The sequence below is a fragment of the Neophocaena asiaeorientalis genome, unplaced genomic scaffold (genome assembly GCF_003031525.2).
Source record: "Neophocaena asiaeorientalis asiaeorientalis breed wild unplaced genomic scaffold, Neophocaena_asiaeorientalis_V1.1 scaffold598, whole genome shotgun sequence".
NCBI lineage: Eukaryota > Metazoa > Chordata > Mammalia > Artiodactyla > Phocoenidae > Neophocaena > Neophocaena asiaeorientalis.
Window position 1 is genome coordinate 852,920 of NW_020173036.1, and position 18,209 is coordinate 871,128.

At 52.5% G+C, this 18,209-nt stretch overlaps 1 protein-coding gene across 1 annotated transcript in view; it reads left to right on the top strand.

The window, feature by feature from the left end:
- The first annotated feature begins 220 nt into the window (after positions 1-220).
- The window catches only part of HIPK2 (homeodomain interacting protein kinase 2), a 124,793-nt gene continuing 106,804 nt past the window's right edge, over positions 221-18,209 (top strand). The window contains exon 1 of the mRNA XM_024742519.1: positions 221-1,302. Within this exon, the coding sequence (XP_024598287.1) occupies positions 221-1,302 (1,082 nt within the window). The remainder of the gene's footprint in view (positions 1,303-18,209) is intronic.

The following is an 18,209-nucleotide window of genomic DNA, read 5'->3' on the forward strand; positions in this document are numbered from 1 at the left end:
ATGGTGGCGGGCAGAACACTGGAACCCCTGGAGCCCACAGACTGAGTGACGAGCCGGTGCTTCTGGGTGGAATAGATTCACTTTTCCGACGTTGTTTCGAAGTGAGAAGACAGTATACTCTAGGACCCATGCCACCGGTCCGAACTGCAGTGGCTCTGTCGCGTTCATTCGTGTAAGGGTGACTAAGATATTTCTTTTCGCCTTTCTCTTTCTCACAGGTATGGCCTCACATGTGCAAGTTTTCTCCCCTCACACCCTTCAATCAAGTGCCTTCTGTAGCGTGAAGAAACTGAAAGTAGAGCCGAGTTCCAACTGGGACATGACCGGGTACGGCTCCCACGGCAAAGTGTATGGCCAGAACAAGAACGCGCCACCGTCCCAGCCAGCCGCCACGACCGTCAGCGCCTCCCTGCCCATCCCAAACCCCAGCCTACCGTACGAGCAGACCATCATCTTCCCAGGAAGCACCGGGCACGTCGTCGTGACATCAGCAGGTAGCACTTCCGTCACCGGGCCAGTCCTCGGCGGACCGCACAACCTCATGCGTCGCAGCACTGTGAGCCTTCTTGATACCTACCAAAAATGCGGACTCAAGCGGAAGAGTGAGGAGATTGAGAACACGAGCAGCGTGCAGATCATCGAAGAGCATCCACCCATGATTCCGAATAATGCGAGTGGGGCCACTGTAGCCACTGCCACCACCTCGACTGCCACTTCCAAAAACAGTGGCTCCAACAGCGAGGGGGATTATCAGCTGGTCCAGCATGAGGTGCTGTGCTCCATGACCAACACTTACGAGGTCTTAGAGTTCCTGGGCCGAGGGACGTTTGGGCAAGTGGTCAAGTGCTGGAAACGGGGCACCAATGAGATTGTGGCCATCAAGATCCTGAAGAACCACCCGTCATACGCCCGCCAAGGCCAGATCGAAGTGAGCATCCTGGCCCGCCTGAGCACGGAGAGCGCCGACGACTTCAACTTCGTCCGTGCCTACGAGTGCTTCCAGCACAAGAATCACACATGCTTGGTCTTTGAGATGCTGGAGCAGAACCTCTATGACTTTCTGAAGCAGAACAAGTTCAGCCCCTTGCCCCTCAAATACATTCGCCCGGTCCTCCAGCAGGTTGCCACAGCCCTGATGAAGCTAAAAAGCCTAGGTCTTATCCATGCGGACCTCAAACCAGAAAACATCATGCTGGTGGATCCATCTAGACAACCGTACAGAGTCAAGGTCATCGACTTCGGTTCAGCCAGTCACGTGTCCAAGGCTGTGTGCTCCACCTACTTGCAGTCCAGGTATTACAGGTAAGGCCGTTCGCCCCGAGACAGGAGATGCTGAATGCCCAGTGGCATTCACAGAGCACGTGCAGTGTTGGTCACTGCCTGGGAGGTAAGATTGCTGCCCTCAAGTGATCACGATTTAGTCGGGAAATGAGGACATGTGCACGTTGAAATGATGATTAGAAGCCATGTAAGAATGGAGCCGAGTAAGATTCTTGGTGTAGAGGTTCTGAGTTGGGAGGGATTCCTGGGGGCTGTGGGCAAAGAGCAAAGGCATGGTCGGGGAGTCAGGTTGTCACGGACGGGTGGAATCCAGACATGGGCGAAGGAGCGAGAGAGACACGCATTATGATCACTCTGGCAAGAATGCCCAAGACTCGCACTGCAGACCAGGAGGACACCTGCCTGGCAGAACAGAGAATCCGTGGGTGGTGGAAAATCGGATTGCAGGGATAGGTTGGGACCAGGATGTTGGGGTCTTAGATACCAGCTGAAGGGGTTGCAACCGTGTCCATAAACGTGGAGCAAGTGCCGAAACATTTGAACGACAGAGGGTGGGTCATAGGATGAAAGTGATGCTCTGAGAAGATGACTCTGTGTTCATGTGGGAAGGGGGTGGGAGGAGGGAGGGTCTGTAGCCTAGGGACCAGTCAGCGTGCTCCGGTGGTGGGAGAACTCTGGGGTCGGGAAGATGAAGGATTGTAGTAGCACCCTTGGTGGGAAAGTGTGACGCTTTCGTTCCTTCACTCATTCAACAAGGATTTATTTCACTTCTAACATGAGCCAGGCACAGCGCTGGGGACCGGGACACAGCCGGGAGGGCAGAGGCAAGGCCCTCGCCATCCTGGAGTCTGTGGCGTACTGCTTCCCACCCTGGCTCCATGTCAAAAGCACCGGTGGGTGAAGCGGGCTTTACAAAATAACCTGATTTAGGTCCCAGTCCCCACAAACCGAATCATCGACAGCTCTGGGGGTGGCGTCCTATATGGGTGTTTGTCACAGCTCTCCTGGGGCTCCCAGTGCGCAGCCAGGGTTAGGAATCGCTGCTCTGGTGGGACCCAGATGAGAGCACTGGCTCTGGAGTCAGGAAAGCCTCAACCCTCCACTCCGTGAGCTGTGCGACTGGGCTGGTTGCCTCGTTTCTCTAACCCCTTCGTTCCTGACCCATAACCTGGGCGAGTCCGGGCAGCAGCCGTGTTGGGGCTGTTGGATGGCGGAGCCGGGACGCAGCTGGGTTCTTGGCTCCGTATCTGGCATGTGGTCAGTGCACAGGGCTTGGATGGAAATGGGAAGCGAGTGAGTCTGTTCTGGGGAGATGGCGATGGGCTGTGTCTGAGGGCATGTTGAACGGTCTGGTGAAAATGGAAGTTGGCGAGATACGAAACTAAAACTCCCATGAGAAGATGGGGCTGACAACACATTTAAGAGGTTGACACGTGGGCAGTAGACCCAGGATCCCACGACTCCTCCGTGCCCGAGCCCTGCTGGCCCGACCCCCGAGTGAGCACGTGCTTTCCCCACACCTCCTTCCCGGCCACGGAGAAAGGCGGGGAATGTGCTTGAGCCGCATCAGCACAGTTGGCCCGTCACACGTTCTGAGGCACACCCGTCCCCCCCACACCTCGTTTGCCGATTTGCTCACCCCTCCAGCTGGCTGGCTTTGTCACAGGTGCCCTCGCCCGGCCCTCAGCCCGTGGGTCTCTGTCCTTGACCTCGTACCCCTTCCCCTGCGAGGTCTGTGGCCATAGGCCACACGTCCACACTGCCCCCTCAACTCCCTCATCTCAGTCCCGAATTACACAAGTCTCTAGGCCCCTCCACCCGTGCTGTCCTCCCCCCACCCGCCTGCCCTGAGCTTCCAGGGAGGAGCCTCGCATCTGCGTCCCTGCTCTGCTCCGGGAGGGGTGGATCTGTACTGCTCACCCGGTTCCTCTCCGCTCACCAGCTTCTTAGACACCTGCGGTCTGCTGTCAGGCCCGCAGCCCCAGAGCCAGGCAGAGGCGGAGGCTGTGAGCCCAGGGCTGTGGCCACCGAGGAAGGGGAGCCTGGGCCTGAAGGTGGAGGGAGCAGGCCCCGCGGACCCCCAGGAGAGGGTGAAGGAGGACACTGGCCAGGGGCTGGAACAACAGGCGTGCTCTCTACAAAGTGCCCTTCTCTGAACGCAAGCTCTGGGTGGCACCATCTAGGGTCACCAGCCCATCCGAGGGATAGCCAGTGCCTTGGCCAGCTCCCCGCCGCCGTTGTCACTCTACACTTGGGGGTGCCGGTTCAGCATGCCAGTCCACTCCTTCCTAGGTCTTGGCCTGAATTTAGGGTGAACTGCAGCAAAGTCAAGGCTGCTTGGACTTTTATTATTTTGTTAACTTGATGCCGTTTAATGGATGATACCGGCTTTATTCATGTTTTCTAAAACTTGAGCCGAGCAACTTGTAAAATGGCTTTTAAAAATTCTATTTAAAAGGCAATGCAGGGGCTTCCCTGGTGGCGCAGTGGTTGAGAGTCCGCCTGCCGATGCAGGGGACGCGGGTTCGCGCCCCGGTCCGGGAAGATCCCACATGCTGCGGAGCGGTTGGGCCCGTGAGCTATGGCCGCTGAGCCTGCACGTCCGGAGCCTGTGCTCCGCAACGGGAGAGGCCACAGCAGTGAGAGACCCGCGTACCGCAAAAAAAAAAGAAAAAAGGCAGTGCATACTCATAGCCAAACTTGATGCACTGGGTAAGCTGACTTTGGGACTCTTGGCCTCGCTCGTGTTCTCACCTTCCTGTGCCCACGTGACGTGTGGCACCCCTCTCGCAGCAGACAGACTCTCCAGGCTTCCTGCGCTTTCGTGTCGGCCCCGGTGCCCGGGGACCGGGGACCCCAGCGCAGGAGCTCTGGGCGGCAGGAGAAACCGCTCCGCCGGGTATGGAAGGCTCGTGTGCCGAGAGTCCAGGGCTCTCCTTAGCCCCCCTCTCCGTCTTCCACTTGCAGCCCCGGTGCCCCCATTTACCTTGGAAAGCTCTCCCTCTGGTTGTGATGTGACCCCTTTCTTTAGACCTCATGTGACTGTTGCATAAATTTCTGAGCAGGACCTCTTCCTCCTGTGGTCGCTTTGACCAAAAAAGGCGAGTGTCCTTCAGGTCCTCCTGGTGGCCCCCGTGTGCCCAGCTCTGCTTTTTTTTTTTTTTTTTTTTTTTTTTTGATGAAACAATTGTTTTGAGATAGTTTTTTTTTTTTTTGGTACGCGGGCCTCTCACTGTTGTGGCTTCTCCCACTGCGGAGCACAGGCTCTGGACGCGCAGGCTCAGCGGCCATGGCTCACGGGCCTAGCCGCTCCGTGGCATGTGGGATCTTCCCAGACCGGGGCACGAACCCGTGTCCCCTGCATCGGCAGGCGGACTCTCAACCACTGCGCCACCAGGGAAGCCCCCAGCTCTGCTTTTAAGGGCACAGTCAACATGAAAGCCAGCCCAGTGTTTCTGCCTGAAGTGATGCTTCATCTCTAAATTGGTCACAGCGTCCTGTTCCTCCCCCGGGGCTCGTCTGAACCCCGGAGTAGTTTGCTACCACACACAGCAGTTTGAGGGTTTGAGGACAGCCTCCAGCCCGGTCGGCATCAATCCTTGCTGTGGGACAGCCAGCTCCCGGCCACATTGATCCAGTCGAGTTTCCTGATTGTGTTGCCTCTTACGGGGGAGAGGAGGTGGGTGGAGAAGGCTCCTCAGTGGTCCGTTGTTATCTGAGAAGGTTGGCGTTTTCAGCTGCGTCGTGAGAGACTCTGTGTTTGAGCCACCTGGAGTAGAAGAGTCATCACCCTGTGGACCCAGCCTTCGACAGGGCCTGGGTTCCCCAGGCCCCCTGTGTCTGAGCTGGGCCATCATCCCCTGGCGACCTCACTTTCAAAGAGGAGGACATTTAATGTCCTGCCCTGTTTTTAAGTGGACAGTATTAAATGTCTCAGCCCACCGTCGTCCCCGCCTAGTGATGTGGAAACAGTCTGATATAAAGAGATGTTCCTGTCCTCGTGGGGCCAGGGCGGGGGGGTGTACCTGGAAAAGTAGGTGTGTCTTGGGGAGCAAACGGTTTCCCCCGGCTATTAGGCACATGCTTGGTCAAGGCCAGGGCATATTGCCGTGGTATCCTGTGAAGCAAGCCTGACCATGTGTTTTTCAGGAAACAAAGGCTGCTTTTTTCATTGTTTAACCATGATGCGTGGGTAGCCCCTTCCAACCTGACCTTCCAACTCGAAGGTCAGTTACCTAGTTAAACCATCAAACCACGCTGGTCACAGGCTTTATTGTGCCTAAGAATCACTCGGAGAGCGTGTTAAGAACACACTACCGCCACGGCCCTGCCCCAGACCCACTGCACCCCGGTCTCCAGAGGGCTGTCCCCGGAGACGGTCCTCGCCCTGCACACACCCGAAGACTCGCCACGGGGAATCAGAGGTGAGCTTGTGCAGGTGGCTGGAGGCCCACTGAGAGAGAAGGGGGTCCTTAATGGTGTCTCCTTTGAAGTGTTCACACCCTAAGGGATGGAACTGAAGCAGATCCTGTGCAGTTCTATGAACGTACCTTGGAAGTCCCTGCCGTTTCCCTACAGCAGCCCTGCCTTATCCTCCAGGTTACGTTCCAAGACCCCCAGTGGATGTCCCTGAAACTGAGGATAGTACCAAACCCTGTGTACACTGTGTTTTTTCCTATGCATACATACCCGTATGCATAGGAAATTTACAAATTAGACACAGTAAGAGATTAACATTGATAACTAATAATGCAATAGAACAGTTACAACAATATACTGTAATAAAAGTTATGTGAATGTGGTGTCTCTCTCAGAATATCTTATTGTACAAATTCGGTGCCTTTTCCATCTTAACAAAGCCCTATCATACACTGGCCGTAACTTGCAGTTTGAGGTGCGACAGCAAAACTAGCACGAATTTTTTTTTTCCTTCTTCACGATTTAACGGATAGAAGATTCATTCTTACCGTAGATCTTAGCAACCTCAGCATACTTTCTTTTTCTTTCCTTATTAAATAGAGAACTTTCACCTTTTCACTTAAAGGAAGCACTTTCCAGGCTTCTCTTTGGAGTATCTGAATTGCCAGCATCAGTGTTCTTGCCATTTGGGGCCATTATTAAGTAAAATAAGGGCTACTTGAACACAAGCACCACGATGCCACAGTCAGTCTGATCACTGAGCGGGCTACTCGGAGACAAATGGGCAGGGCGTGTCGGCCAAAGGGAAGAGTCCCGTCCTGCGTGGGATGGGATAGAACGGGACTTTGTGAGACTTTATCACGCTCCTCAGAACAGCAGGCAGTTTAAAACTTAAGAATGGTTTGTTTCTGGAATTTTTCACTTAATATTTTTGGATCGCGGCTGACTGTGATTAAGGGGGGGCTACTGCATTTGATTCTGCATTGATGCCAGTTATTTTTTTGAAGCAAACAATAAATTGATGCTGGGGTATTTCCGCTGTCAGTGTGACCAGCAAACTGAAAACAAGACTAAATATTAAGCTCTACTCAGGAAAAACAAACAAAAAGCCATGCCATTCAGGCAGGAGATAGCGATTAAAATGTGTGGATTCTTTTGTTTCTGCTCCGGTTATTCAAAATACTCTTGTCTAGACTTAATTTGAAACACTTAAGACCATTACCAGGACCAAAGAAAAAGGGTGGGGCGTGCATAAAAATTTAGGACATGAAGAAAAGGCCAGTAATCTACTCTTTCAGAATAATGTAACCTTTTTTGTCTGGTTCTTTTGGTTTCAGACACGATCTTCAAATTGATTCCATGGTGGTTTTAGGTGCGGGGGGAGATAAATTTTAATTCAGTTCAATTCATCAAACATTCATTGGGTGCCTACTGTGTGTCCTGTGCTGTACTGACGGGTAGGAGATAAGGCGCAAGATGTCTAATCTGGAGGAGTTTATGGTTTCTCTGAGGAGATTAAAATTGCCTAGAGTGTATTTCTGATACTTTGATATTACACATGCTTGATCACTCCGCAGATATTCATTGAGACTCTAGGGAACCCGTGACGAGAAAAACCAGTTAAAGAGATTCAAAGCCAGTGAAAGATTTTGCGAGATGGGTTAATAGGGAGGGTTTTTATTTTATTTTATTTTATTTTTACGTCTTTATTGGAGTTTAATTGCTTTACAATGGTGTGTTAGTTTCTGCTTTATAACAAGGTGAATCAGTTATACATATGTTCCCATATCTCTTCCCTCTTGTGTCTCCCTCCCTCAATAGGGAGGGTTTTTAGAGAACAAGCTATATTGAAGTACTCTTGAGGTCTATCTTAAAGGAAATGTGAGATGGGGGTGGGAGGAGCCTGAGAGGCATGGAGATTGGAATTAATAAGGGAAGATGGGGGGAGGGGGGATGACAGTGACACCTGCAAGGAGTTGAAGGCTTGGGCTGGCAAGTAAGGGTTAGGTGAGGGAGGCCTGACCGTGGAGAATTTTGATGGAGGCTTGAGGGGCTTGGACTTAACAAAGGAGTAATTCAGTGAAGTTAAGGATATTAGTGAAGTTAGTCAATTGAAATGGGGGCAAAAAGTTGGGGAGCACCCAGAGGCTAGGAGACAATAGTAGTTATTCATAAATAAAGGGAAGAGGCCCTAGATTATAATGGGGATCCCCTCCCCATCCCCCATCAGTAGCCAGTATAAATGTGAACACTTTTAATGCTTTTAAATTCTGGTACTGTGATTGCAGAGTTGGCTAAGAGGGAATAGGTTTTGTTCGTTTGTTTGTTTTGCTGTCTTTTGTTTATGGACTTTGCTTTCCCTAAGGCACAGTTGTGAAGCTCTGGCCTCCAGAACCGGGTTTCAAGTCCCACCACTGGTATCAAGTAATAGCCTCTGGAAGGAGAGTTAAGAGACCTTAGCTCCAGTCCTGGCCCCGTCCATCCCCAGCTGACTGTGTTCCACTGAGTCAGTATATTGGTAGAATGTCAACTGTGAGGCATCCACAGCCCCACATCTGGATCTCATTATGACCGGGGCCTGTGCTTAGTCCATGGCCAGGGGGCAGTGTTCTCTCCTGTGGGCTGACCTTGGCCTCATTGGCTCAAACTGGGGACCCTCCATCATCTCCCCATCAGCAGGGAACACGGCATCTTCCAAAATATCTTTCGCTAAGTCGCTTCAAAAAAGGGGCATAGGGCTTCCCTGGTGGCGCAGTGGCTGAGAGTCCGTCCGCCTGCCGATGCAGGGGACACGGGTTCGTGCCCCGGTCCGGGAGGATCCCACATGTCGCGGAGCGGCTGGGCCCGTGAGCCATGGCCGCTGAGCCTGCGCGCCCGGAGCCTGTGCTCCGCCACGGGAGAGGCCACAACAGTGAGAGGCCCGCGTACGGCAAAAAAAAAAGGGGGGGGGGCATAACTTAATAAAGTCATAAAAATAGTTTCCAAAATTGCATAGCTTGTGCAGATTCCTGACTAGAAGTTAGGTTTGATTGAAAAGAAGAGCTCTGAAAGCATCTGCATTGCAGGCATTAGCTTTTTAAGTTAATTTGTGTTTTATTACTAGTAGATACAACAGGAAAGGCTTCTAGTTTACCCTTGAGAAGATTGAGTGAAATATTCAACCCACTGACAGTCTCATTCACCCAGATGAGGGAGGTGGTTATAAATATGTAAAAGCTTTTAGAGTTGCAGTGTCTTTTCTGAGGAGAAGTGATCAATAAGTTATCTGGGCTATTAGGTTATCTTTAGTTTTCCCTTACTTGTCTCTAGGACCTTGAGTTGTGTGGTGAAATAATTTGAAATCGAATTTTTTTTTTAAGTATGAAATAATTAAAGGGAGAACCTCTCTGTGTATTTGAGTGTATCTCTGCCCTGGTGTTCCAGTCCCGCCTACACACACGCACGTGCACAGTGACACGGATAAACACAGATAACACAATATAAGCCCATGCGTGACACACGCACAGCTAGGTGTGCTTGCAAGCACCTTGGTGACAGAAGCTAATGCTCAGCTGTAGCAAAGATGCTGATATACATAGATGCCTGCCACATGGAGGGAGACACACGCATCAGACATGCGTATACACGCAAGGACACACACACAACTTCAAAGACATTGAAAAACCATGTACATTCACAGACCACATGAACCAACCAGAGCGACCCCAGAGCAAGGGCCCAGGTGCAGAAGCAGTGTTGATGCCCCAGAAACTTGGCCCAGTTTTCTGCCTTGCTGCAGAGTTGCCATCTACATGTCCCCAGACCTAAGGACAGGAGGGCTGGAACCACTCTTGAGCTCAAGGTATAAACCAGTTGTTTTCAAAGGGTGATCCAAGGATCCTCCTGCCGAAGTATCACCCAGGTGCTTGTTAGACATGGAGATTCCTGGGTTGCAAAAGAAATCTAAGGAACAGGCTCTCTGGGGGGTGGAGCCAGATGACAGATTTAAGCAAGCTCTAGGGTGAATTCTTTTTTTAAAGCCACTGTATTGAGGTATGATTGACATACAAAAAGCTGCACATATGTAATGTGCACAGCTTGGTGAGTTTGGAGGTAAAACCGTCACCACAGTTTATGCCTTAAAGAGATCCATCACCTCCAGGAGTTTCTTCCTGCTTTAGTTATTTATTTACATTTTTAAAATTATTGTTTTGTCCTTTAAGAACTGTTGCCAGAGGTGGCTTGGATCCCAGAGTCGGTTGCCCCACAGAGGGGGCTGCCACCTGCCCCGTCAAAATGGGAGAAGTGGGGTGCCGTGGGCGACCTGGCACGGGGCTGTTGCCCTTTTACCTGGGTAGCTCAGAGCCCTGCCGTGGGGCCCAGTTGTTAGATTCCTTGTGGTCCAACCCCTTACGCCTCAATGGTGGTGACAGTGAAGATCCAAAAATCATTGGTGCGTGCTACAGGAGGGGTTACTGGGTGGACTGGTGAACTGCCAGGTGGATGGTTGGGAGGGGAAGCAGATGGACAGAGGAGACATGAACACGCGTGACTTTTTGCATAATTTGCAGTCGACGGAGTACTTACTGCTTAGTAGCTACTGAACTCTCCCTGTAGCCACAGCTGGGTTTGGAGCTATAATCCTCACTTATGCATCGAACAAGTAATTTTTTGAATTCCGAAGATGTGCCAGACACTGTGCTTTGTGCTGGGGTTTCAAGAAATGAGTAGGAGTGCCCTCAGCTATGCAGCTCTGCCCCCGAATCTGTCATGGAATGAGCTGTCCCTGGGGAGCCAGTGGTGGGCGTGCCAGGCTCCGCTGTCCTCGTCTACCCCGGTGTAGACATCTCTCCTTAAGCCAAGAAGGCAGAGCATGTTGCCTTTGAATCGCTTTGCCCAGTCTCCCTGGGCCGCTTGTATTATATGTTCTGAGTCCTGAGTGCCCTCCCCAGTGAAGGGGCCCCCTCCCCGCTGCCCTTGGCCTCCCCTGGCTGTGGGTCTCTGCATCACAGCTGGGACAGATCGGGCCAGCCTTTCCCCACCGCCTCACCAGCTCCCCAGAGGAGGAGGGAGCGCCCAGCCACAGCCTTGCCAGGGCAGCTCGAGCCCGGCGTTCCCTTTCGTCCTTGGCGCCATCGGCCTCTGGCTCCCCGGGTCTTAAAGCCAGGTGGAGGAGCAGGGCTCTTGGTGACGAGTACTGGACTGTGGCCCTTGTTCCTGGAAAGAGATGGAGATGGTGACATTGTAGAAGCAGTTGTTGTAGGTGAGGTGTCCCCAAAGCAGAGCCTGAGGCAGGGCTTGGGTACAGCGTGTCTGTTTGGGAGAAAACTTCAGGAAGCAGGAGGAAGGGAATGGGGTGGGGGGAATACCGGGAGGAGTTAGGGGGTGGCTCCATTCTCCCTCCAAGGGGCCTGCTGTAGGCCTCAGGGACTGTGCCCCGGGAGGGGGGAGGCTGGGGCTCTGGGCCCTTTGAGACTGAGGGCCCTCAAGGGTATTGGCTCTCCTGTGCCTTTGTTTGGGCCGAGCTTGTTCGAGGACTGGGTGGGCTTGAGGCTTAGGGGAGACTGCGAAGCAGAACAGACCACGTGACTGTGGCCAAGGTTAGCGGGAACGTGACAGGAGCCCAGAAGGACCCAAAGTGTGAGCACCAAGCCCTGTGCTTGGGGATCCGCTCTGTCCTCCCCACCGATGACCTCTGTGCCATTTTTAAATGGAAAGGGAATACAGGGAAAATGCCTTTGTAGGCAAGTTTAAGTATTGCAGTCTAAGAATTCAGAGTTGAACTCCAAATTTTGGTTTTGGGGAGAGTTGGGAGATCTGAATGAAACGCTAAAAAAAAAAAAAAAATCTTGCCTCCACCCCACTCTCCTTTTTTATCTGGCCAGCCTGCCCACTAGAGGTGGGAGATGGAGGCTGTGTCTGGGAGAGGAGACACCTGAGCAGGGGGAGGTGCCTGAAGCCTGAGTTTGTCAGAACCGTGGGGTGATGTGGAGGCGGGTTACTGTCTGCCACGTTCTCTCTGCTGGTGTGTGTAGCTGGTGTGTGTTCCCCAAGGCGCCTTTGTTGAATGAGCGAGTGACTAACTGGCCGGATGAACGGATGGACGGATGAACGGATGGATGGATGGACGGACAGATGGACGGATGGATGGATGGTTGGATGGATGGATGAACGGATAGATGGATGGATGGATGAACGGATGAATGGATGGATGGATGGATGGATGGATGGATGGATGGATGGATGGATGGTATCAGTGGCCTCATGTTTATAGCTCAACTCACACTGTCACAGCAGAAACACCCACATGCCCAGCTTCTTGTAGTCCTTCCTACAGTCCTTTCACTGTTGCCCTAAACCTCAGGCCCATGGCATCCAGCATCTCCAAACCCTGGATCATACGGGCCCCCTTTATCAGCATTCTGGGGATCAGACATCTCACCAGAAATGTTCGTTCCGTCCACCTGTGCGATTTCAATTTAAAACCTGAAGACAGCTGACTCAGGTTTTAACAGATTAGTTCCCTGAAATCGGCCAACATCTGTCATGTCCCATTACACCTTGACAGAAAATTAGAAATGACTTCCCAGTATGAAGAAAGGGCCGAGCCCAGCAAGACCTGACTAGGGAACCTTGCACGTGTGGAGACAGCCCTGTCCTCTGGGCCGCTAACCCCTTATCTGCTTTTCTGTTTCTGAGATGTTACGGACATGCTAGTCGTGTGCCCCGGAACTTTGTCTTCATACGTAGGAACTGAATGAGCAAAGATCTCCCGCGGAGGATAAAGTTCCTGGCACATTACTCAGCGTGTTCCTGGCACGAGGCAAGCACTCAGCCCATGTTTGCTGCTATTATTACTTTTACTGCCACTACTGTTATCATCATTATCATTATTCTTATCGTCATCACTCTATTGGCAGAGATCTGGATTTGAATTCCAGATCTGCTGCTTTATAGCTGTGTGACCTCAGGCAAGTTCCCAAACCTCTCTGAGGCTCATTGTTCTTTCTCTTATGAGGGAAGTACGACAGCAGTTCCTGAGGTTGTTCTAAGGACTAAACGAGATGGCTGTGGTGCGTGCTCACCTGTGTGCACCTCGCCTCTGCTGTTAGTAACCATCACGCTCTCCCCTGGGCCCCCTTCCCAGTGTGTGTGCCTCTGGCTTAGCATTTATTTTATTTGGCCTGGTGTCATTGTAGGCTATCGACATCCCCAGTGTTCCCGAGCTCCTTGGGATCACGTGTTGTTTCTTTTTCATCTCCGTGGACGCGTGGAAGCCCAGCACGTACTTCACATCCAGTAGGCGCTAACGGAGTATGTTTGGTGGGTTTCCTCTGGTGTCAGGAAGGGACAGCGTCCAGCGCGATGGTGAAGAGGTTAGTGTTTGAGGAGAGGAACAACATCTCTTCTCCTGAGTCAGGAGGGAGACACGGGTGCAGCATTCTTAACTGGAGGGCACGGGCCCGGCACTCTCCTGCCGCTGCTCGTGTACCTGCGGTGAAGCTATAAATCCTGCACTTGGGCTGGGCACACGAGCCTCACGGCAGTGGGGAGCGGGCACAGAAGCCTCAGGAGGTTACATCGCATTTGCCACCTGCCGTGCTTCCCGCATCCACTGTCCGTCTCCGCTGACCTCAGAAGGATCCAGGAGCCAAGACTGGAGTGGCGGGCAGGACGCTGCTCAAGGACTCCCTGAAGGCGTGCGTGCGTGTGCGTGCGTGTGTATGAATGTGTGTTGGTATGTACTGTATGTGTGGTGTGTGTGTTGGGTGTGAATGTGTGTTAGTGTGTGTTGTATATGTGAGATGTGTTGGTATCTGGGGGGGGTTTGTGTTGGCTGTGTGTGTTGGGGTGTGTGTGTTGTACACGTGGGGTGTGTGCCTTTTATGTGTGGCATATATGTTAGTATGTGTTGTATATGTGATGTATGTTGCTCCGTGGGGAGAGTGTGGGTGTGCGAGTTCAGTGGCAGCAGGTAGGCTGGTCCCTAGGGTTCCCCATACTCGGAGCCCCTTCTGATCCTGCTTCGTGTGACTGGGGAAGCGTACTCTCCAGTCACAGCCTCATTTATGTAATTATTGACTATAAAAATCAAAGTTGTTTGGCCAGAACACGAGGGATCAACCGTTGGTGCCGTCTCTTTGTCATCCACTGACCACCAGTGAAGGCTTTCCATTCCTCTTCTCTTTGTAAATTAGAACTTACATTGGCAAATAAAAATAAACTAAATGTGAACCCCCAGAACAGAGATAGCTCTGGCACTGAGAGTCAGATGTTCTCACTGTGAAAGGTGAATATTCACCCTGACGAGCGGCCGGGAGGTCTTCGGGAGATGGCACTGCTCTGTGTCCTGACTGTCGTGGTGGTAACAGGCTAAAACTCATAGAACTTACATCCGAAAATTTAAAAATTCCAAGTGAAAATTTAGAATCTGTTTACCCTTAAAGATCTCGAAGAAACTGTTGGTAATATTAAACCCTTCAACTTTATCTTGCCTAGTTTTTCTTCCTGTTTTTGTTGCGTTGTGTTTGGGTAAAAGAGATACCTTTGTTCATCCTGTAACAGGATGGCCAGCAGGGAAACAATCATTTCTGGAAACTGCTGGGCCAGGGAACTATGAAAACAACTCTGGGGAATAAACAGCTGTTGATGACGGAAGCATTTCTCTCCCACAGTTTCTTTACTTTACATCTGCCGTTTCATGTATAGGTCATGGACTTGCCCTCTAAAAGTGAAGGGCAGTGACTGCTAGAAACAGAGAAGTGAGGGACTGTTACCCCTGAAATGCCAGAGTCCAGGAGGAAAATGAAGTCTTTGTGGAACTTGGTCATCCAGCCTTACTGTGCCTACAGTGCCCTGCCCTTGGCTCTTACATTATCATGGCCATGGCCAGCAAACCCAGGTGTGAAACAACATCGTTTTCGATAAAATAGCTTTCCTAAAACCAGCTTTTCCCAACGGCAGGCCTCCCGTCTGTGGGGACATTCATGCTAATTACAGAGAAGTGGCTGGTTTTGTAGGAAAGGTCTTTTATCCCCTCGAAAGAGAGGGCACCTGCCTGCCATCTTGGATGCAGTGGGTTCTGTTGTCTGCATTCTGAGTGATGGGCCTTGGAGAGGGGCTCCTGTCCCCAGCGGTGATCCCAGGCGTGATGAGGCCAGTTCCCAAGAGCACCGCCTGGGCCACGCACCCCAGTAACTGGGCCGTGACCCAAGGCCACATGCTGGGCACAGAGCCACGTTCCTTCTGTTCCCTCTCCACTGACAGGAACTCTTCACTTGTTTCCTTGGAAGAAACGAGCCCACAGCATGTAAATGTCGTTGCATGGGGTCCTCTGCAGCTCAGAGTGGCCGGTTGAAGACGCGTTTTCTGTGACCCTCCCGGCAATGAGATCCGTGCGTTCGCAGATACGAGCTCGTGGCCACCCCACCCGTTTCCCATGCCCCGTGATGCCACCCAGGCTGCTCTCTACATTAGTTCCGAGGAGAACTGGGGGCTCCTTCCTTGCTCTTCCACGTGCCCTTTTCCTTCTCAGAAGACAGCCCTTTCTCCCTCCAGCTCCCTCCTTGATTCCATGTTGCCTCCTCTGTTGCCTGCTCTGGCTCCCACATCCCAGTTCCCAGCCCGGAATTCGGAGTCCTGTTCCACGGCCCCAGCCTCACGCTCAGCACCCGTGTGAGCCCACAGTGTTCCCAGGATACCTCCCCTGCCCGCCGCCGCACCCAGGCCCCAGAACCCAGCCCTGTCCGGCTCCTGTGGCGGAGCCCAAGTGCCAGATGTGCCACAGCCAGAAATGGTTTCTTCCTCCGGAGACATTTGGACGTTGTGTAATCTGGCATGTTATGCACTTCTGGGGCCAGAGTCTGGCTCTTAGACCCTGTGAAAGAACCAGGGCTGATATTATCAACCCACTTTACAGTGACCTAAAATGACCAGCCACCACTGGCGTCGTCGAGGGAGGTGACGCAGAGACAGAGACCTGGGTCTCAGTGTCCCACCAACCATGTGACTCAGGTGAATCTCCTAACCTCCCTGACGTGCCATCTCCTTAGCTGGGCCAGTGACGTAACACACCAGGGCCGTGGGCACCTTGAAGGTCTATGTGAGTTCGCCCCGCTGTACTTAGCCTCACGTAGCCCCTCCGAGCCTTGGGCACAGCGGAGACTGTAAATAGGTTACTATTTCTAACCATGCCCAGCCTTTCCCTTCTATCCTGCCTTTTCCTTTTTCTTCTCTTCCTCTACCTGTGTCCCCAGGGTTCTCCCACGCTAATCCAGGTGGACACAGCAGTGGTGGGACGTCTCCAGGCACCAAGGCACCACCATACATAGACTCTGGGGACACAGTTAAGCGAGAGCTCGGTTCTTAGAAGGTTGCCAGTTAATTGCTTTGCTGCCCCCGCAAGATATGTATTCATGTGCGGCTCTCAGTTTGGGGCCATGCGGACCCAAATGAGGTTTCTGCTGGTGCAGACAGAAACAGTAAGATTGAAGATAGATTTTTCTCTGAAAATGAGCCATTAGAATTTTTTTTCCAGCTTTTCCTGTTCATATTCTATGTCATGGTTTGTATAGAAAGACCCATATGCTCATCTCGTTGCTTTACTTTACAAGCTGTCTTCAGCAGGTGATGACATCAGATACCTGTGTGCACGACACTGCAGATGCTGTGGGTACTCCCCCCCCCGACCTTTGGGGAATGTGCCGCAGCTCCTCCGGAAAGAGCATCTCTTAGGAACACACCCATTTGACGAAAGTCTCAGGAACACGAAGCCACCAAAGAAATCAGCAGAAGTGCCTAGTGGGGCAGACCCTGTCGGAGGGGGGAGTTAACTGTTTGTATTTGCCTAGGCCTTTGATTACAATGGTGACTCGCATTTTCTGTGTTCCAGGAACTTTATGTGACCGTTATCAGAACTCCGAGGGTAGCTCGGGCAGCGATGTTGTCCCCGTCTCACTGTGCGGTCATTGTCTTGTCGGGGGTCACCCACATGTTGGTGACCAGCCCCACGAGTGCAGCCTGCGTGTCCCACTCTGTCCAGGCCATTCCTGCCCTGGTGGAGGGCCCCGGGCCAAGACACCTAGAACAACGTCAGATGCAGAGGCACGGCCTCTAGCTCCTGTGCACAGGCCCGGGCCGCACGCAGGCCCAGAAATGTGTTTGGTCTGAGCAGGCTCCCCTCCACCCTCCTGCCCTCCCCACCCTCATACAGACTGGCGGCCTGTCCTCTGGAGGGGGTGCCGCGGAGCCGTGATTCATTTTCCCATCACGTTGGGAGTCCGTGCTTGGTTCCGCATGGACACTGGGATTTGCATACTGCTTGGTTTTGTTTGTTGCTCCCTCACTGTCCCCGTGGTAGCGAAAGGTGGTGTCCTTGGCTCGAAGAAACAGACGGCATCTACGCCCGCTCGGAAATGAACGAGTCGGGCTGTGAAAGGCCATGGGGCAGGCGCGCGGCCACAGTGCGCACGCGAGTCCTCGGGGGCGTGCTGCAGCCCCGCCCCTCGCCCCTCGGTGCATTCGGGGACCAGTCAGCCTCGGCCCCAAGAGCTTACCCCCCAAAATGTAAATAGGATGGATGCAGACAACGGCAGTGCCAGGTAGAGAGCAGTTGATCTGTCAGCTCGCTGAAGTTCAAGTGCTGCGGGCTTCTGCGCTGCGGAGGACCGCGCCCGGGCGTGGGGCGCAGGGACCCGCACTCCAGGCCCTGCCCGGCCCTCGGACGGCAGGGTGTGCCCGAGTGTCACACTGACCTGCGCTTTGATGAAGCGTCCCTCTGCACAGGAATCTAACTTATTGCTGTGGAAGGAAGGCACACGCAGCCTAGGCGCGGTGGAGGTGTCCAGGCACTGCAGGGGAAGCGGGGAGGGACCTTGTACATACTCATGTGATCCCTCCTTCCATCTAGCAAGCCAGACTCACCACACTTAAAATACAGTTTTGCCCGCACAGCGTGAGAATTGCTGGGTTTGTTTTGCCACAGAAATTGAACATTTCTAACAAAACACGACAACGTCGCCTTTCTTAGCAGGTGGGTGGGGCGTTCTTCTGCAGGAGATTTGCTCCCTGCCGCCCTTGGGAAATGAGGTAGGGCTCTGTGCTGGCGAGGCAGGTTGAGGATCCCAGCTCTTCGTTTCCTTCTCAGGACGCTTGCTGCCCAGGCTACCCTGAAGTAACAGAGCAGAGCACCCCTCAGCCCATAAGGCGGCCATTGGATGGAAGCCAGGGGTTATCATGTTTCTTATTTATTATACCCGTCCTTCAGGGTCTTACTCAGGCTTCATTTCTCTATTCATCTTTCTTTGGCCACTTTGCTCTCCGTGCGTCTCTCCCTCGTCTGCTATAAATTCTTGTTGCATTTAAAAATCTGTATTTGATGCCTCCTTACATTCGATGGAACTTCTGGACTTAGATTTGTTTTGTAATTGTGTCCTGAGTGTTAGTCCTGGGCAACTAGCTAGATTGTAAATGTCCTGGGTGTCCGTTCTGGTGATTAACATATTCTCCATACTTGATGGGGGGGGGGGTGA